Below are 22104 nucleotides of genomic sequence, written 5' to 3'. Positions count from 1 at the left end.
CATGAGATTTTTAATACAATTGAACTTAATTTTAAATAGGTACTTTGTGCTTTTACACTCAACTTCACAACTACCACTTCACCACTTTATGTGAATTTGAACCTCTAAAACAAAGATATTTAATTTAATTTGGTCACTGTTTATGAAAGCAAGCAAACTGAGCCAATAAAATTACTCCATTTTGATTCTGAGGTCCATGAGGGAAATGTAACTGGTAATGAGATTTGTCCCAGAAACAATGATTTCAATGGCCAAATATGATTTTTGTCTATAAAAAAATTTGAAAAGTGAAGATACAGAGAATAAGGCAAAAGGGAAAGAAATAAAGACTTCTGGGGTGTGTAGCTGTCAAACTTGTATAATCCAAGTATGTTCAAAATAATTGCTGGCTGTGCTGAAACAAACTACAAAAGAATGAATGAGAAGTTTTGAAAACCAGAACCAAATCTAATAAATAATGTTAAAAGATGTGACCTCTGAGGGTATTAAATGAATGATGTTGGAATGAAACACTGGCGCAGTGCACTTGGTCTGCTGTGTCAGCACAGACAACCAGCCTCCCAAAGCAAGGCGTCTATTTTTGTGTTCTAAATGGATTTAACTTTATTTTATTACTTGTTCCCTCTTAAATCTCTTCCACAAAATTATTTCATATTTTATTTATGTGCACCTCAGTCTGCTTCAGTGACTCATTGTGGACAATTATCTGTAGTGTCCACTCCCTCCAATAACATCCCCACCGGCAGAAGAGTGGCTTTATAGAAACCATCTCTGTTGTCCGCAGAAAAACAGCCCCCCCACCCCCTCACCCTCTCCCAGAAGCACCCTTGAAGCTCCATCGCCACACACATTCAAATTACCACCGCCTTTTTAGCTCAGATTGTATTACAAGTGCTCCTGTATGGATTAGTTCCCCAGGCCTCTCATAACCTTCACTAATAGTCTTCTGTTTTTTTTTTCTGTTTATGCCATTAAAAACAGAAGGAATGACAACAACAAGCTGAGAATAAGTCACGCAACAGACAAGTAATACAAAACAACAGGACAAACATTAAAGGATGAGGAAGATAGGTCTCATTTATAAAAAAAAGACATTTTGCTTACTCTTCATGTTAATGAAAGACCCCAGATAGACAGACTGGATAAGGTCAGAAGGATATGTCTGGAGATATGTTCTCTGAAGTTAAAAGCATTGTGCAAGAATCATAGAGGTGATGAGTGGACTTTTCAGTCCACTTAGACACAGCATACAGTAGGCAAAGGGTAAAGAGGTGATGAACAGGCTAAATAAAAACCTCCCAGCTGACCTTGATGGCTTAAAAGTTCACAATGTTTAAAAGTCTAAACGGCCAGAAGATGTAACCCCTCCTCCCTCTCCCTCACTTCACCCTCATTGGCTATAAACAGTAATTCTAACACTGAATGTGATGAACGTGATGTAAAGTGAGCATTTTTAATGCAGACCTTGGCTAGTAATCTGAACTGGACATGGCCTAGAAAGGATAGAGGTATGTGATGTTGGCTGCGTTCATTGTGCCTCAGTGACTATGACAGTGGCAGAATTTGACAATCGCGGGCCCTTATCACACACTAGTGGGACCACAATGAGCTCTTCCTTTGATAAGTTATGCTGCTTTACTGCCAATAATTGGACAGGGTTCTCTCAGGTTTCTGACAGTGACCCTCAAAACTTCCTCGGAGAGGTCTGCACATCTCCAGACAGATCTGTACGGGGTACCTCCCAGAAGGTACTAGAGAGTCAGTAGCACACCAAAAGACCTAAAAGGCTAGGCAGGTCAAAGGATCTGAGGGAGTTAGTGTGGAACTGGATTCCTAGTTTGTGGTAAGGATTTACACAGTTACATAAAGTTTTTATATAATTTTTTATATAATTACAATTGATAAATTTACATTTAAATAACTACAACACCTCCCCCCCAGCAAAAAAAAAAGCTGACTGCTGTTTTGTTTCCTTCAGTATATGTGACACCACTCTTAAAGTCCCTCAAATAGATAAACAGAAAGCACTGCTACCATAAACTGAAGCAAAGACAGAGGTTTACCATTGTATTCCCATTTAACCTGCCAGCCCAAAATTGCTTTTAAGTCTTTTGCAGAAAAGTGTAATAACCATAAACACCAAAATGGCAGCATTTCAAAACATATTATTCTGAGTTCCAATCACAATCAAAACTGAATGGTTTACTTTCTGCAGTGCCCCTAATTAGACAGAAATAACTTCTCAGAAAACATTAAAAAAACAGGTATTCTGAGTAAGGCTTTTTAATGCAAATATTTTAAACATAATGTATACTGTATAATGCAACACTAAAGCACTGTACCCATCTAGATCTCTCCAGACACATATATTGGTTACTTTTATTACACATAACTAGAGCTACAGACAATGGGATCTTTTTGGCAGAACCGTTTCAGCACACCACCAGAGAAGTAAGATCATGATAGACTCCACACAAATTCAGCAGTATCACTGGTGGATAATAAAAAAAAACTTTAAAAATATGGTTTGACATGTTAGAAATTACTCTACAAGCTTACAAATGCAGGTGCACTGTGGTCAAAAAATAGAATTTCTGCTAAGTGATTTTGCATTTTATTAATTTGGTATAATCTCTGTATTTTACTTTAACAAGCTGTGAAGTCTCACGGACAGAAGCAGAAGCTGTTGCTAAGCTAAGGCCTCAGCTGTTGTCTTACCTTGATGGGACAGTCAAAGTTATCATGGAATCCCTCCCTGGTGTATAGTCCGAATACCTGGACCTGCCAAACAAAATGAGACAAGGGGTTGAATATTGCATTTCTAAGTGCACTTCCTGACAGTTATATTGCAATTTAATTAACAGACCATCATGTAATGAGAAAATAGAAAATCTTTAGCAGGAATAACTTGGGAAAAAACAACAAGATCTGAAGCAGTAAAGGGGGCTACTACAGCTGCCATAACATGTTGGTCTGGGAGGATATCAGGCATTTAACTGCAGTTTCCCAAATTCTCGTTTGAGCGCGTGTTTTGCCTATCATTTAGCCCTTGTTTGATTAAACAAGAACTTCCTTTTCTTATACCCTTGCAGTTTGAAATCTCCGATAGTGTGTGAAGTCTGCTTGGCTTTTTACAGGCCTTGTACCAGTACAATGAGAATAAGGACAGTACACACTCGGCTCTGAAGCCTGTTTTACGTGCGAGTAGCAGATGGAAGGATGGTTATTCTCTCAGGAAGCTCACTGGTGTCTGCCAAGTCCCAAGGGATTGCTGACAGTGTGGTAGGCCCCAGGTGCATCACTGACTCCCACCCAGCCCCGAGAACAGTCAGGTAAGCTTGTGACATAGCCCGAGACCTGAACCAGCAAAGTCCTGGTAACAGACTGGATACAGACACTATCACCTCCTCCTCTTGTTGAGACACTTGCACTCCCAGCCCCCATTTGAGCCCAGGTAAAGCCAGAGAGCATCCGATACAAATGCTCCATGAAGTCTTTCAGATTAAATCAACACACTGTATTGAGAACCTTTGGAAAAGGATCAAAATACTGTATGCAAATGATTACGTAAATGTACCAAAACTACATAATAAACAAAAGCAATTCCTTTTATAAAAGAAAGTAAAAAGGAACATAACAATAACTTCTTTTGCTTATTGTTCCAAGATCTGATGTTGATCATAAAACAGGAGTGTAAATACTGCAGTAATTTAGTCTAGCATGTAATTAACTCTAGGAAGAAGCCAGCTTGGCAGAATTATATATTCCAAGAAGATAATTACTCCAAACATGCTTCCAATAAATTCCAGACTGTACTTCTAATTAACTGAATTAAAGATGAGTTTGCAAAAACAATTACTGTACATGGAACAAATTACATTTTGTGTGATTGTGTACAAAATGCAATAGAGGATGAATCCTGAGGTGCTCTAATAAATTACCCTTATGGTACATTATGTTTACAACTTGTCTTGTCACACAACATGAACTGAACAGATCAAACAGTAACTATTTCTATTTTCCCCCTATTTATGTTCCTTATTACTTCCTATTTATGTTCATTGCAAAATGTTTGTTTCATTTTGCTGGGGTAAATGAATTATACGGTTGTCACAAAACATTTAATTTATCTATGTAAGACAGGGTTTACAAAGAGCAGCTTCTTAATGTTCAAATAATTGCAATATTCTGCAGCAAAAAAAATCATAGGACAATTATGTAGTCCTAAACTAAGCTGTACAACCAATTCAGATATCTCTGAGAACTTGTCTTCTTTGCCACCTGATGAACAAGACTGTTTATTGCCCCCACAACTGTTTTTTTTTCTGTTTTCTAGGTTTAGCATCTGACAACGTAAGTTACAGTTGAGGCCAGACTAAAATGACAAAAACTGAATATCTGCTTTATCTACTGTAGGAATCACCCCAAACTGGACAATGTGCCATGTGTTTATTCCAATAGAGTAGGGCTCGGGCACAGTGATCGCACAGTGAGAAGCTCTTTCTGGGAATGTCTGTTTTTCAGCTGCTCTTTGTCTATTGGAGCTTTAGCGTCAGGCTCTTGTCTCAACAATGGAAAACTCAATGCAGTCTTTTTTTTTTTTAATTTGTTCTGGCTCATCCTCCCAAAAAGCAGAAAATGGGTCTCTTTCCATTTTCACAATGGCATTTTGAAATTGTTTTCTAAGCAGCAATGGTGCTTCCAAAGTGCCATTGTATCTACACTGTATAGTGTATGTCAGGATTGCACTCTGTTGCAACCATTGGCTGACTGCCCTAAACAAACTCACACCACATTGCATAGTTATTTTGTTTCACACTGTTATAATAACCAGATACTTAACATGAAAGGCCAGCTTTGTAGATGGTTCAATTCAAGCAATATCTAATGTCTCAAATGCATCATTTTAGCAGCACTCCCTAAAACATGAATTCATAGGAAAGCAGTGCCGCAAAAAGGCTTTTTGGTGACTCTTGATAAGAAAAACTGGCAATTATAATATTGGGGCTATTTACTTTCACAAAAGCATATCGTTTCCCTAACACCCACCTTTTCATCCTTCCTGCTACAGAAAAGCTTAAAAATCAAGAACCTTCATTTCACCCTAGTGGCAACAGCGAAAGAAATAGTTACTTTTATACTGCAGTAAATTCCTCCCTCAAGGACTCTTGAAAGCTTTAAAAATGAAGCTATCTACAGGAGAGTGAACATGAATCACATTTCCTGCTTTAACTTATTTTGGAATAAAACAATGGCATACAGTATTCCCATTAGCTTGGAACAAGAATGGATATTTTCATGTTTAAATTAAACCTATTAAAACCTATAGGAATCTCTTCAGAATGGCAATCACTTTTGATTGACAAACCAGAATTAAATTTTCCCCTCTTACCCGCTGACTCTCAACCTGGAATGCTCATTCAGAACTTAGGTCCATTTAATGTCCTTTGTCTGTCATTGAAGATGCTCAGTGAACAAAGAACAGCTGCAGGTTCAACTCTCAAGAGTCGCCTATGTATTACACTACAGCACGACTCCTGAGCTCTTTGATTCACTCTTCCCTCACACCCAGACAGGCAAGATCTGTGTTCCATGCAGTGTGTGGTGTTCTTCCTTTTTTTAATTTTTAATTTTAGAGAACAAAACAAAACCATTTTACATATGAACAACCATTATTCAGCCTTACATCGCAGGCACAAATGTGTGGTGTTCTTCCATCATAGGGGATGAGAGTTACCTTTCTTAAAATGGGTCAGAGACAGAATACCGATGGTAAAGGGAGCTTAGCGGATTAATTTTAACACCAAAAATATTACTCTGATGGACACTTAAAATTTCTCTGACATTATATAGTATTCTGGCAATGCAAAAAATATTCAAAGCCAGAGAATATATATTCTGTTTTGTAGGATTAACTGACAGTTTACAAAACTCCTTCAATAATTTTGTTTTACGGGGAAAGCTATCCTTGTTTTGGATTTTTTGTACAGTATCTATATCAGTGGATCACATTCAAGCCATTAATATAAGACACCTGTTTAAATTGAGAAAATGTACTTCATTTTCACTAGCATTGGCAATATTTCAATTTCACCTTCAGCTATTACCAATCCAAACTGAATACTTAATCACAGATGTCTATTACAAAACAAACTTAAACTATTAGCCACCTTGACAGACAAAATCCTATACAGTGTAATTTCCATAGCAAGAAAAAATCTTGAAATTAAATATTGAGAAAAAGAAAGTGACAACTAACGTTAACCACAAAATATATAAAGCAATACAAAGACACACAAACACTTTCCATCTTTCTTTCAGAAATGAGGACTTACCTTTAAGGCTACAAACACAAATGCTAAGATCTTTTATTCTACTACAAAAAGCTACACAGAATACAATAGAAAATGTATTTCTATCTCATTGTGCTTGGAGTCACGCTGAAATTGAAAAGTTCATAGTTCAGTTTCAGTGAATGATTAGTTTACGAAGTGCTGTCAAAAGATGCAGAAAAATCCCATCTCCCTACCTCTATACAGTCATCTACAGCTCTCTCTGTTACCTCTGTGAGCTCATGAAGGTCTCTGTTCTAGCAAGAGCCCCTCCATGCAGAGCGTTCTGTGGATTTGTCTCATTCCCCGAAAAGAATCAAAATTGTTACAATGTTTTTACACACGCAATCCATGCCAGTTAATAACAGATTTGCCCATGAAAATATGGGAGCTCCAAATGGAATCAAAATCATACTAAATACAGTCTGTTTCGACCACATGATCAAACACAAACATGCAGATTGAACTAGCTGTGTTAAAACAATTCTGTTACTGCAGCACTTGCATTACACTTAATTCACTGACATATAACACGTTATATTGTATTTATTAATGTAAAATTCAACATTGGTACTGTAAATCACACTTAGGAATTGGAGCAGACTGTAGTCTATGAGCATGTTATGAAAAGGGAAGGCTTTCAATCTGATTAGAAAACACTGCTTTTTATTATCATTATTCTTAGGAATAGGACAGCGGAGTATGAAAGTATTCAAGCTTTGAGTGATGGGGTCAATATATTGATATTTCTATTTTTCCCTGAGTTAAAGAAGCATTTTTAATTAAAAAATTAATATAACAATATTTTCATTTAACCACTGCTGCCCTTGATAAAAACTGCAATGAGATCACGTTACCTGGTGATATTGGAAGAATATTGGAGCAAAAAACCACAAAGGTGTGAATGTTATATGAAACAATTAAATTCCATTTTCAGTAAGAAATTAAAAGGCCAATATTTGCACAATACTGGAATTAGATTTATGTTAAATATCTCAAATAAACCATTTTAGAAGTCAGCTGTCCCAAGTGTCATGATGTTTGTGATCACAACTTGCAATGAATGATTCTTTTAAGAGACAGGAGTTCCTGAAATTACAAATTTGCAAAAAAAACCCCAACAAATTCATTTTACAAATGTGTAGATAGAAATCTTGTAGATATCTGCACTGTGTGTTAGAAGCCTTAAACAAAGAGCATTTCTACAGAGCTTTGATACCACCTTTCACCACGGGACTAAATGCTGTACTGTACATCCTTAGCAATTAAGAAAATAAGCATTGTTCACATACTGTATGTGTGACAATTAAAATTCTTTCCAGTATCAGAACTCTGCTTCCACAATAACTAATATGAGTGCTTTATTCTAACCTGTTAATTTGTAGATTTAGTTATCAATCTGTTTTCAGATTTCCCTATTAGAAGGCATTAAATAATGTGGGCTGAAGTAGTTCGAGTAGGCAGCTGCGTCACACATTAAGTAATGTGCTTGAAAATGACTGACTTTAGGGTGTATATACAATATTATATTGTATGTTATATTTTCCCTTTTATAAATTATGAATTTTATAAATGAACATATTATACCTTTAGGTAGGTTTAATCAAAAACAACTACCAATTTTCAGACACTCAAAATTCCAACTTTTGGAATATTTGCAGTTTTTACCTTTGTTTTCCTTGTAACACTGGTAATAGTCTGTTGGTTTACAATAAAAGGTGGGTTTTCTTCAATTTTGTAGTTGATTGGTGCCTGAATTCCACTTTAATTTTAATTTTCATTGGTATAAGATTTGAAAAACTAAATGCTAGAGTCTCCAAATAACACTAATAAAAACTCCTGACAAGAAACACTCCAGTACCCACCTTATTGAACTGCTTAAATGCTTCACAACTATCTGTAAAATCAAAAAATCAAACTTTCACCACAGGGATTTACAAGAGAATGAGACTGGTATAGAGGAACACGAAGTTCGCATTGATTTTAATTGGAACCGCCACTTTAAAGATTACAAGATTTTCTTTTCAACAGAGCATGAGTTTTAAGAGATATCACCATACATATCTGCTTTTGCAAACCACCCGACACTGATAATCACCTTGAACAGGGAGATAACAGCCAAGTGGAAATCAATACAAGGATATCAATGGGAGACAGATGCATCCTGATCGCAAATGACGCTGTATTTTTAATCAGGCTTCACACGGATCCATTCCACTGTCTCAGCTTTCCAAAATGCATCTTTGTCAGGACAGGGGAAGCTTTACCAGTTTAAAGTGCTACCACTCTTGAGAAAGAAGCTTGCTTTGTGAACTAGTACTCAAAATTGATCTGCTCTGCACCCTGTTTTTCTCAAAATGATTGCAGTGACCAATTATGCTTTTCCCCTTCTGCCACTTCCAGCCATCACTTGGGTAACGTGACTCAAAATAAGCCAACACCTACTACCCCTCCTTCTCACAATCTGTCCAGACATTGTGATGCTTTTCAGATGCTCAGCCACTGCCTTGTCTTACTGCGGTTTTGCTTTATTTATTAAGTCATATTACTAGAAAACACCCTGTCTTAGAAGTAATATGACCTTCCTAAATTTTAAAATCATTCAAGCTAAATATGTGCTAAATGTTAGCCCACAGTTAGGTTTTAGGCCACCAAAATAAGTGCTGGAAGAAACCAGTGCTGCTGTATAAGAACACCAATAATCTACTGTATACTCTCCTGCTAGTGTAAAGTGTGTCTTTCAGGCTGTGTCTGTGGTGACTGCCAGCTCTCAGACCAAGTTACAGCAGAGCTATGATATCCTGATGTTTTTCCAATCTTGGTTTTGCACTGGCAGGCTACTGAATCCTTAAATGTGAGAAGATGCCTGCTTGCTTTTGGGCTGATGACTACTGACAGAAGTTCCTTCACAAGAAAAATCGTGATTCATCAGGCAGACGTTACAGTTTTATTACAGACCACCAGTTCTGTCTCCCAGATCACGTTCCACATCAGACCTGAGAGTCTGAGCTCTACTGCACTGTGGGCATGACACAGTTTGGCTCCATCCTCGAGCAGCAGACCTACTTCCAAGGAATTCTTCATTCAGGCTGAAGGTTGGGAACAGTCTGCAACCCAAAACACTAGAGCTAGAGCTAGAGCTATGCATCCACTTGTGCATACCTACTCTCTGTTGACTGATGTACCTGTATATAAAGAGGACATTTTGAGACTGTGTGCCACACAAGGCTTTATGAGAGCTAAGATTAAGCTGAAAAAAGATGGATGTTATATATTTGAAATAAATTATTCTATATAGCTGTGTTCATCAAAAATTATTAGTGTGATGAGCATATATTGTATTTGCTCCAATCCTGAATGTGAAAGCATTAGTTTTAATCTTAATGTCAATGTTCAAATAAGAATCTAAACCCCTTATAGAAGTACTACTTTCTTACTCTTTTTGTTGTATCTAATAGTTTTTTTAAAGCCATAGAAAATCCAAGGATGTTAAGGAAAAAATACTAAGAAGAGTGTTTTCTAAGTCCACTAGAGGGAACCAGAAATCCACTGATTGCTCAGAGGTGCAGCACCTAAAGCTGCTGTTTGAGGGAAGTCAGGCAAAAAATGAAGTTCGCTGCTCTTATTAGACAGTGCTGATCAAAAGTAAACGGTAATCTCCTTAATGCCCCCAACACTGGCAGTATTTATAAAGACACAATTTACCTTGCCGTCTTCTGAGCAGATGCCAACATGCTCCCCGCCTTCATCCAGACTGATCTGATTTATTTTCACCGGACTCTGGGAAAGCAAAACACATAAACTAATCAGGACTGCAAACTGTGACACCTAAGACTGAGACAAAAGAAGGGTTTATAATCCATTTAGTGTAGGAACAGTAGGGAAGAGAAAAACATACACACACTTGCACACATACTCATATCTGGGATTAGCACTCAGCTTTGATATACTGTTTTTTTTTCATCCTGGCAGTCTGGGCTTTTATTAATCTAGCCCTCCCCCAAAATCCATTGACTGGGGGACAGTCACAAAAGTTCATGTGGGAAATGAGTCCCATCTTTCTAGTGGATGGTACTGGTAAAGAACTCTGTGGCAACTGTTGCAAAGCTGAGCCACAGACATATTTTGGAGAGAACTGTCTTTGGACACCTTTTAGTTGTGTACCACACTGTGCTGATTTTAACCGTCCTACCTCCGTCCTAATTTAGAAAACAGAGTTTCTGAAACATTCGAGCACTGCCACGTTTCTTATTTTCATTCAGTCTTTCACACTGGGTGCAAATGTTTCAAAAGAAAAAGCCATGCATTTATTTAGTCTTTAATGAAAAGCTGCTTGCAAAAACAATTTTTAAAGTAAACTTGTGATATGTTGTCAACCATCCTGATCTTTTTATGATGAAAAACATTTCTCACTTAATTTCTTTACATTTAAATTACTGATTGACTGCTTCAGATTCAGTATAGATTCTCCAACACCCCCCAAATAGTCTATCGTCCTTGGAGGATCTATAATGATGCCTTAATGTTTCATAGTGTCCTGCTTAACACTTCTCTTTAATTCCTCCCAGTAGTTCCCTCCAAACTAACTTCCACCTACTTAAGACAAGTAACACGTCACCCAATGGTTATTTCTGTATCTTTTGCATTGAATTTCATAAACAAAGACCTGCAGTTCAGAAGCACAATTTCTAGAATCAGAATCTCAATTGACCAAATAATTTTGGTATTCTAATATTTGTTAACAACATGTCCACATTTTCTTTTTGTTTTCACTTATAAAGGACTTCTTTGTAGAAAACCAATCAGAGAATTCTCTCTCTCTCTCATTCTATTCTGACTATTCAGGTTGACACCTTAACCCCACATTCTTCAGCAAAGCTCCTTCGTATGTGACTATGAAGACCTCAGTTCCTGGTTGAATACCTGTTTGAGCCGGTCTCACAATAACAAATCTTTTTTATTATAGAAGAAAATGTTTTAAGTCTCTAGTATACACTTAAAATAATTTTTCCTACACAAATAGCAAACTGGGCCACACCGTAGTGCAGTGGTTAACTGCTGCCTTGCAGTACTGGGGCCATGGATTCGATTCCGGAATTAGGGTGCTATGTGCATGGAGTTTGTACAGTATGTTCCCCTTTGCTTAAATGTGTTTTATCCGGGTTCTCCAGTTTCCTCCAACAGTCCATAGTCCTACATACTGGTAGGCTATTTGGCTTCAGGAAAGCTGGCCCTGGTGTGAGTGTGTGCATGCATCTGTGTGTTCCCTGCAATGGACTGGCATCCTGTCCAGGGTGTATCCTGCCCTGCTTGCCGGGATAGGCTCTGGTTCCCCTACGACCCTGAACTGGATGAAGGGATAGATGGAAACAGTAAACTGATCATTTTCTTAACCAGAATGACTTTCTGTTAATGACCTTTCCTTTCAATCTCAACAATGAACTGCAACTTCAAACATGAGTTCTCAGTTAACTTTTTACATATCCACAAGAGGACCTAGATTGAAATCACTATAATATAATTCAGCTTTAAACAATATACTTCAGTTTTCAGCTTCACCTTTCAAAATGAGACCTATCAAGAGTCAGATGGACAATCATAATAGTCATAGTGAGCAACAGAGCAAGTGCACTGGTCATGAAAAGCTCTAGACTGAAATCAGGAAGCACTCTTCTACACAAAGAGCTGTAGGGGTCTGAAATTTAAGTGCTTACAGTATGTGTTGTGTAACTGTATGTATCCCATGTCGCAATTCTACAAGAAATGGATGGATGATAAGTTTCTAGCAACTAGATAAGCAAGATGGTCCAAATGGCCTCTTCTCATTTGTAACCCTTTAAATTATTATATCCGCTCTCATCTCCGAAGTGGTCAAACAGCAGTAAAAAGGAAAGCATCCCTTGAATTACTTTAGAAAGTTCATTTCTGGAATGGGTTAAAGAGCATGGCAGTGAGAACATGTAACACTGCTGACCAAAACTAAAGTTATATGAGAGAAGATCAGAAAAGGGAGTCCGTTTCACTTCTTAAAAAGTTCCAGTTTAGGAAGTTTAACACTCATTTTTTTTTCAAAAACATTCTGTGAAAATGGATAAATAAAACCTAAAACAAAAGTCACTTTAGCCAGACTTCACCAGCTGCTGCTGACATTAACAGAAAGAAGTAGACTCTTTCAAAAGTCTTGTGCTACTTTAAAAATGTTTCTAGGACTAGAAACAGCTGGTTCTGTAGAAATCTTTTATTTGTCACATAAAACAACTGAAAGGTAACAATCCACAGCAGACTGAGTTCTATCAAGAGAAATGGAGACAGGAGCACTCAATAGCATAGCTCAAAATAACTTTACTTCTTGAGACAGGACACACTCCTGTGGAATGACTATTGTCCAATGACTATTTTTATGTCATAATCTTTCTTTTAAGAACTGATAAATAAGGACTTGGATCTGCTGTTTGGTGTCATGATTTCCAACATTAAAAGCATTAATATGTTAGACGAAAATAAGGCATTTTAAAGCTGTTATAAATAGTTATGATGTCAGAATCATGGGCAGAAGCTTTATATATAATGTACAAAACATTGCAATAACAAATTATACCAACACTTGCTATGTATTAAATCATAATACTATCAGTTATTAAAATTACAGAAAAATAACATCTCTAAATATCCAGCCGCCCATCCATTTCCTAAACACTTCATCCAATAAATGTTCATGGAGGAGCCAGAGCCTATCCCAGCAAGCAATGGGCACAAGGCAGGATACACCCTGTATGGGACACTAGTCCATCACAGGGCACGCAAAGTCACGCACACACTCACACCAGGGCCAATTTTCCCAAAAGACAATTAATGTATCAGTATATTTGGGACTTGAAAGAATATTGGAGAACCAGGCGAAAAGTCAGGCAAACACAGAGAGAACATACAGTACAAACTCCACAAAGATACAGTAGCTCCCCAAGGCCCCAGTGCTGTGAGGCAGCAATGCTAACCACTGCACCACAATGCTGCCCTTATTCTGAACAAATACACTAAAAAAACACATTTCCAACAAATTTGTATGAATGTTTTCTCTAGCGATCCATAGGTATTTTCTTCACCAAGGCATAGATACATATTGTTTCTTTCCCGTGAAAATACAGGACTTATAAAAAAGAACCAGAAAAAGAAAAACTCTGCTCAATGATAAAAAGCTTTTTTTAAATAATTGGAGCAGAACACTTGAACACTACCTAAAGCAAATGAACAATACAAATGGCATATTTCAGAAATAAAAGGTCCAGCAAGGTCTACGTTTTGAGCCATTCACACTGAACAGCTGAACTGGAAGGGAACCTTGGCTGCAAAGCTGGATTTACATTCTAAACCACAGATCTGTGTTGCACCCATTCATTCTCACAGGCAAGTGATACGATGATACAATGATCAAATATTAATCTCAGAAAAGTACCCGTTAACTGCTGCAGCTTCTGAACTAAAAGACCAAGATGGTATGGGGCTTTACTGATTAATCTCTGAAGCTCATGACATATAAGTTATGTGATCTTATTTACCAATTCAAAGGTGTGTAAAATATAAAATAAAGCTCAAAAGTAATGCAAACTAAACTACTGCCATTCAATTACCTAACAGGCAGTGAGAGGAAGGGTGGAGTTTTAGGTTGGAGGTAGGCTGAGTCAGTCAGCCTTTTCAATAAAGGAGTAAAAACCATGATGATATGGACAGAAGCGATTAACTGTGTTCTCTGTGGTGAAATGCCTCCCAGGATGCTCATCATCATCCCACCTTTTACTCACAGCCCCTTAACAGGAAAGAGGAGAAATCAATCAGCTAATGTATAATTTGCAAAGGCTCTCTGTCCAACAAATGGATAATTGATTTGTCTACCAAATGCTGCCCACTCGAAGGAAATAAGGTCTAGACCGTGACAAGAAAGGGGAAACAAAAGTGAAATACAGTTTAAAATTAACAAATGTACAAATAATTAAATAAAAGCCTACACACTTGGGGGCCCAATTCCATTACTGGCAGGACATGGTATCTGAAAAGCATGAAAGGTGAGAGTCTTATAAAAACAGCTACAAAGCTTTTCAAACCACAGATTTAGCCCTGATTATTCTCTGCATTAAAAGAGGAAAAAGTGGTCTCCAAGGTCACCTGGGGTCACGTTAGTTCAAAGATTCACTCAAATGCATTATCAATCAGTGCTCTGAATATCAGACAGATAACAGGAGACAAGGCCATTACACATAACTGACATACTATCATGGAAGAGGGGAGAAATATGGTATTAACCATTCCCGTCAAAGTCAATTAAGGAATAGAAAAATCAATTCTCACTTCAAGAAATTTGTGCACATTATTTTTTTCTGTATATCACAGTTAATGTTTTATCCAGCAATTACCTCTTCTTTCCATTAATAAATTTATTTAGGACTGTATCATGAATTAATGTTTCCTTTTAAAACACAGATATTAATAGAAATAAATCATAATTGTGGTATTGGAGTGCAGGAAAGCACCTGAGAAAGACTTTTATTACAGAGTAACTGTAATGAATTTTACCTGCACTTAAATTAATCAAGACTTTATGAAATATTTTATTACATACTCAAATTGAATATGTTTTATGGACAAGCAGCAGAAAAAAATCTAGTTACATTACATTGTTCAATGTACTACACACAGTATTTAAAAATCATCCATCCATTTTCTAACTGCTTCATCCAATTCAGGATCACAGGAGAGCCAAGTCTTATCCTAGCAAGCAATGGGAGCAAGGCAGGATACAAAACAGTTAACCCAACAGTATGTATTGGGACTTTCCTCCTGGAGCACCCATGCAAACATGGAGAGAACATACAAACTCCAGATAGCACTCTAGGTCTGGAACTGAACCAAGAGTCCCAGTGCTACAAACAGCAATGCTAACCACTGCGCTATTGTGCTGCCCTTCTTTTAATAAAGCTACAAATGCTTAGATGGTATGAAAATGAACTTGTGTTTCTTTTTACTTAAGAAAATCTAAAACAACACAAATTACTTCAGAATACCGCTGAACAACAAGTTTTTTTATAGGACAGCAATTCTATTACGTTGTGAAATTATACACCTAAACTATGATGCAGCTATTTGACCACTTGTTCAGCATAAAAAATGCAACAATGGATGTTTTCTGTAGTTAATGGAGATGTTATGCTGGTACGAACTCAATTAGCATTAATGCGAAAGTGGCACTGTGCAGTGTCAGCATAATCCATAACACAATCAATTTAATTAAATAAGTTGTGAAAATGAAATGTTGATCAGCATTTGATGATTAGCCTGGCTATGTTTATGCTGACTGCAATGTCAGCTCTGGTGCCATCATAGCAAAACAGCTAGGTTACCAAAAAAGACAGAAGAAAATACTGTACATAGCAATGTCCAGTTACAATGGAAAAGGCCATTCTATCCATCAGACAAATAATACAGAAAGATAATTATTAGATAATAGTAGCCATTTCCAAAACAATCAGAGGTAGGGCAGCACAATGGCATGGTGTTTAACGATCCTGCCTCACAGTTCAGTACTGTCATGGGGTGCCTTCTATGTGGAGTTTGCATGTTCTCACCATGCTTTGGCTTTCTCTCACCTTCCAAACGCATGCAGACTGAGAAAACTGCGACCTCCACATAGTCCCTGTGTGCTTGTGTGTGCATGTTCATCCCAAGTCTTGTTCCATCCTGTCTCTGGTGGTGTCCTAATAATGGATGGATAGATGAAGCATCTCATCCATTTTTCTCTTGAATATTCCGGTGGAATCTCCCTCTAACCTTGGCTGGGCTGTTTCTTCCCAATTTCTTCTGGGCCGTTTTTTCAGCTATGGCTAAAACGGATTCGAAATTGCATAACTTTACCCCTGCTGGAAAGTCAGTACTGTACTTGCTACTTCACACACAATACAGTACAAGTCAGGACAGATAGCTGGCGGCCTCAACTAAAGTGCAGTGAGTTACATTAGCTATAAGATAGGAAATACAGAGCTAGAATAAGATACTGACAAAAAAATGCTTAGGTGTTATTGCAGACATTTACATCCTATAACCCATGTGGGGAAGCAATAAACTGAGAAACAATGTTGCTCTGTGTAAGGAAAAGAAAAAGAGTAGAATATAAATTGCTATATAAATAAAAATAAAAATATAAAAGACTACTTGCAAGTCTTTATTTAGAATGTTGTGTATACTTTTGGTTACCATGTTACAATAAATATGTTGCTTCTCTGGAATTAGTCCATTGAGAGCATGTATCTGTGGCTCTGGCTTACAGGACAGTCCTGCTCTACAGAGATGACTATGAGAGTTCAGAATCTGTCTTTAAGTATTCCAAACTGACAAATTTAACCCATACGACCGCTTCGAAATTAAAAAAAAACCTAACCAGAAGAGAGAAGAAGTAGAAAATCCTCCATTTCTTACATCTATTGAAAACTACCGTGTGCACTTTTCTCCAGGGAAAAAGAATGGACCTCTTCAGGGAAAAAAGAGCACACACCAATGACGCCATTGAATTGTAAATCACAGCATGCGTTTTGGGCTTGCACAATCTGGCCCCCATAACCCCCCCTGAATTTGACGGGTGAAATAATTTCTCACTTCTCCACTTGACCTGCTGTGCCGTGGGGCTCGTGGCACATAACTGTTCTCACGTGGGTGCTAACATAAGTGGTGGATGAAGTAAGTGTGTTCTATATGTGAAGTGCTTTGAATTCCTTTTGGATGAAAAGTGTTATGGGAATATTCCTACATAATTATTTATATTTTCAGTGCAAGACACAACAAATACAATATTTGTTCAGATATGTATGTTTCCAGAGGGCAGTAAAACCTTAATAATAATAAATCATTGCTCATTATATATAGCACTTTTCTGGACACTCCACTCAAAGCTCTTTACAGGTCATGGGGACTCCCCTCCACCATTACCAATGTGCAGCACCACCCGGAGGCCATAGTGCGCCAGAATGCTCACCACACATCAGCTATTAGTGGGGAGGAGAGCAGAGTAATGAAGCCAATTCATAGATGGGGATTATTAGGAGGCCATGATTGGTAAGGCCAGGATGCCGGGGTTACACCCTTTTCCCTTTCGAGAAATGCCCTGGGATTTTTAATGATCACAGGGAGTCAGGACCTCGGTTTTACGTCTCATCCAAAGGACGGCGCTTGTTTACAGTATAGCATCCCCGTCACTATACTTGGGCATTAGGACCAACATTGACTATAGGGTGAGTGCCCCCTGCTGGCTCCACTGACACCTCTTCCAGCAGAAACCTTAGTTTTTCCCAGGAGGTCTCCCATTCAGGTACTGACCAGGCTCACACCTGCTGAGCTTCAGTGGGTTGCTAGTTGTGAGCTGCAGGGTGACATGGCTGCCAAAACCTTTCTTTTATTACCCACTTCTGTCCATAAAAACACAGGAGAGGTTACAAATGAGAGGAAGCTCTTGTGCCCATCTTGTCTGTTTGACAGTAGTTGATTGATTCAAGGATCCAAACTGTTTTTTGAAGGAAGCCATGGTATCAGCTTCAACAACATGGCTGACTATCTAGTTCAATACTCACACAACCCTTTGGGTAAAATGACGCCCCCTGTGCTGGGTTTTAAAAGCACTTCCACATTGTTTCCACGTGTGCCTTCTGGTTCATGTTTCACTGTTCATTCTAAGGAAATTGGTTAGGTTCTTTTTATAAGCTGATCTAAAGGCAGCTCATTCAGTGTCAGTTCAACATGCCAATGTCACCATATGTCTGAGATTTGTTATGAAAATGGTCTGAACATAATTAAAAGCAATTTTATAGAAAAAATAAATAATTTTAAGAAGTCAAGTCCTAACAGTTTTCGAGCTATGGAGGTACCATCCTTTTTGCAATTTTGAGCAAACTAAATCTCAAGACTATTTAAAAAGTAGTTGTTGTTCAAAAAGGTATCTGAGGTGTGGTTAAAATTGGTTGTACTCAGTGCAGAATTAAAGATTATAAAGGCAGTAGATCATAAAGTAGTCAATGAAAGAAACCGAGGGATGTGATGCATAAATAGCAGCACTAAATTCAGAAAGCCATGTCAAAGGAGTACCTAGGGTACCCCACAGTCTGAGCACAAGGAGCATACTAAAAAAACTGGAGAGTGCTGGAGAGTTGCTAGTACTTATGGCATATGAAGTTGTGCAAATCCTTAATCCAGCATTGAATGGCTTTATTCTGTTCCTGTTTCCCTTCTTTAGCTCACTGGGGTCACTGGGCTGCGTCAGGTAGTTTGTCGCGTTCTTCTTCATCCCAGTTGGCCTCCAGGTCCTCCTCACACCTTCCATTATTGAAGATGTGCAGTATGCAAAACCACACCCATTTTACACCCTCATACTACAGGACACTGAGTGAGGTTGCCGGGGGTATGCCCATTGATAGCCCTGGTACTGACATGTGCCTGCATACAATTTTGCCATGCAGGTGAGATCAGGTTTATTACAGTGTTATGATCCAAAGATGCAGGGGATAACCACTGTCAACTTATAAAAAAATAATACAACCTCATTCATAATACATCTGAAGCTTATGCACAGAAATTGAATGTTGTGTGAATTTATGTTGAAGCTTTTACCTAGCCAACAAGCATATCCTAAACAGTAGCCCATACTGCTCATTGTCCAGCAGTTGCAACTATTCCATGTTCATTACTTTCTGCTTAGCACCTCTTTAGACCTGTACAATTTGCACCAGTAGAGGATGTGGCACGGTTATTTTTTAAATTTCCTCTTAGAGCACAATAATAGTTTAACAATTGAACATATATCTGTGTATTATTTTATCTTTCTCATGCAGGAAAAGGCTGACGCTTGGAGAGAAAACCCTTTCAGCTCATCTTCTGTCTGGTGAATCTGTGATCCTGGTGTCTCCTCCTTGCTGAAACTACAGCTGCCATTGTCAGTACAAACCTCTTCTGCACCATATTGTTTACTAGGCTGACATGATCAACAAGATCGGTTATGCCTCTGGAGTCACACAAATTCTCATGCCACTGTGATGACACAGTTGCCAAATGTAAAAATTATCCCGATTCTTGTGTGATCTTCCCTTATGTACATTAAAATTCATATATATATGAAGGCCAACGGTGTATCTTTGCTTTATATCATCAGATTGTGGCTGAATTGCAACTTTGAGTCATTCTACCTGTTTATATTTAATTAGAGTATATTCTTCTGGCCTAGTAAAGTACTTTTACATTTGAAGAACTGACACACACACATCTGAAAAAATCTGGCCCACTTTGCTTTAAAAATCTGAAAATGTTTGAAACAGGTATGAAAAAGCTATCAGAACCTATTGATAAGGCAGACCCACATTTTTTTTTCCAATTAGGTTAAAGAAAAAAGCAACAGACACAAACAGTGCACTATAAATTATTTAAATGTCTGAAGCATTTAATAAAGCTCAAAAAATGAATTTTCAAACTACAGGCAGTAGACATTCAAGTTTATATATGTGTTCTGATTAAGAATGTTTCATCGATAAGAAGACAGTACAGATGAACAGTGAATTCTCAGGATGGGGGAATATTATTAGTAGGAGCGCTAAAGGGATCTACATTAAGACTAATGCTTTTCCTAATTTATGTCAATAACTCAGATTCTGGTCTTGTTAGCTAACTAGTACAGTAGATTTAGCAGTGATACCAAAATACAGAGGAAGGATTTGCAAACAGTATAGCTGATGTTAAGGAAATAAAAAAATTAATTCAAGACTGAGTAAAGAAACATAACAGGAACCACTAGGAGAATTTGAGGGTGCTACTTATGAAAAAGACATGTTTATGCTGAAAAAAAAATGTTTACATCTTTTACATGATGTGAGGAAGCAAAAAAGGGACAGAAAATCTTAGGATATATACTCAAAAGTGAAGAATTTAAATATAGGAAATGTTTTTTTGTTAGAATTGTTATTGACTAAGGTGACATCTACAATACTGTCTACAATTTTGGGTCACAGGACATAAAAAACAACTTCTGCTACTATGAAATCAGTCCAGTGAAGAATAACCAGATACATTCCCAAGTTAAAAGGATGCTTAATCTATGTTTTGCAGGCCAGATACACCTATTGGGCCCCTGAAGCCCTCCTCAAAATAGCACAAAAACTGATGCTTCTGCCAGTTTGTATCGATAAAAGCTGTGCTTATGTTGCTTTCATTTACGAGATATAAGAGATTCCTTTTTAGGGTGCAATGTCACTTAGTGCCCCTACAATGGCACAGGTGAATCAAGCTCACTTATGCTACGTTTGTGTCAGTCTGTACCATTTAGACCAGTGTACAGTATGTGCTGCCTTGTGTTCTGAGATGTTAGCTGTGTTCTGTAATTACTCTCTCATGCCTAAATCACCAATCCCACTGTTATATGTCACACTTGATTTGCACATTCCTATTACATCTGATTGGAGTAAGAGAACAGAAGAAACATTAGCAGCTTTGGTGATTTAAGGACACCTTTTCCAGAGGAAACACCTCGACTGTGAAATTGTGCTTCTCTAAAACATTTGAAAATGACTTCAACTATTCCAGATTTAATTATTGAATCAAGATAAACAGGAATGAGACATAAAGCAGCACTTAAACCTAAATATTAAGTATTTCAAATGTAACTGGTAATGTAACATAATGTTTTTGCCATATAATCATTCATATTGCAGGAGTTGTAAAAAATCCCCAAATTAAGCTTTCTTCAGGATTAGATCAATGTGACTCCCTTGGGTTCAAATTCAATTTAGCAGCCTCATCTTTTTATTACCAAAATGACACTGTTAAACCCCAGTGACCCACGGAGCTCCTATTTATCCACGTGAAGTGTGTTTTTAAATTACTTTGATATGGCTTGCAGATACTATGACTAAAATCTACTGTATACATGTGTGAATGTGGTCAAGTTATAAAGATTGTGAAAGCACCACACTTTTTTCAAAATTGCAAAAAAAGCTGGTACCTCTCCTAGGTGTAAACAGTCATATCTCAGGATCAATTAGGAGCTGATCGCTTAAATTTCAGATTTTTCTACATACTGTATTGCTTTCACTAACATGATCATTTTAACCCACATGTATGACACGAGATGACATTTTTCAAAAAGGTTTTCTTGATTCATAACATGCAACTCAGGCTAAAAAGAGAAATCTTTACTAATTTAAATACAAATTTCACAGATAATAAAGAAATCTGTATTTAAAATCATGTTTGAGACCCTGTTTTTAAGCTTCCTTAAGGATTGGATTCAATAACATTGAGAAATACCCACAAACATAAAAATCAAGTCAACTCCGAATTTAGATATTTGTTTAGAACACAAAGATCTACATGGTTTTCATAATACCTCAGGTATGACATGTCACTGTTTGAGGTGGCACGGTGACACGTTTTTTTTTTCCACTGCTGCCTCACACCTGTGTCTTTGTTTGTGTGGGTGGGCTTTCTCTGGCTGGGATTGACTGGCTACTCTAAAGGGCCCTTCAATGGACTGGTGTCCTCTCCAGGGAGACAGCAGTAATGTGCTCTGAGCCTCACCTTGTACCCTGTGATTGGATGGGCTCCTGTTTGTGATCCTCATCTGAATAAGCTGCTTTCGGATAATAGACAGACATCCATTTTCATTTAGGAAAAAAAAAACTTGAAAATCTGAATTCTTGCCTCACAACAAACAGCGAATCCCAAATAACTGTTTTTGTTTTCTGTTGTAGAGTCA

The 22104-nt window shown here is 37.6% G+C and overlaps 1 protein-coding gene across 1 annotated transcript in view; it reads right to left on the bottom strand.

Annotated features, from left to right (window-relative positions):
* Positions 1-22104, bottom strand: part of vps41 (VPS41 subunit of HOPS complex) — an 86261-nt gene that overhangs the window by 38235 nt on the left and 25922 nt on the right. The window contains exons 5-6 of the mRNA XM_088919399.1: positions 10038-10112; positions 2719-2781 (exon numbers count right to left, since the gene is read on the bottom strand). Coding sequence (XP_088775525.1) covers positions 2719-2781; positions 10038-10112 — 138 coding nt within the window. The remainder of the gene's footprint in view (positions 1-2718; positions 2782-10037; positions 10113-22104) is intronic.

Source organism: Atractosteus spatula, chromosome 6, assembly GCF_055471065.1.
Source record: "Atractosteus spatula isolate fAtrSpa1 chromosome 6, fAtrSpa1.hap1, whole genome shotgun sequence".
Taxonomy (NCBI): Eukaryota; Metazoa; Chordata; class Actinopteri; order Semionotiformes; family Lepisosteidae; genus Atractosteus; species Atractosteus spatula.
Note: the sequence above shows the minus strand (reverse complement) of the source record. Positions and strands in the feature narration are given on the sequence as shown.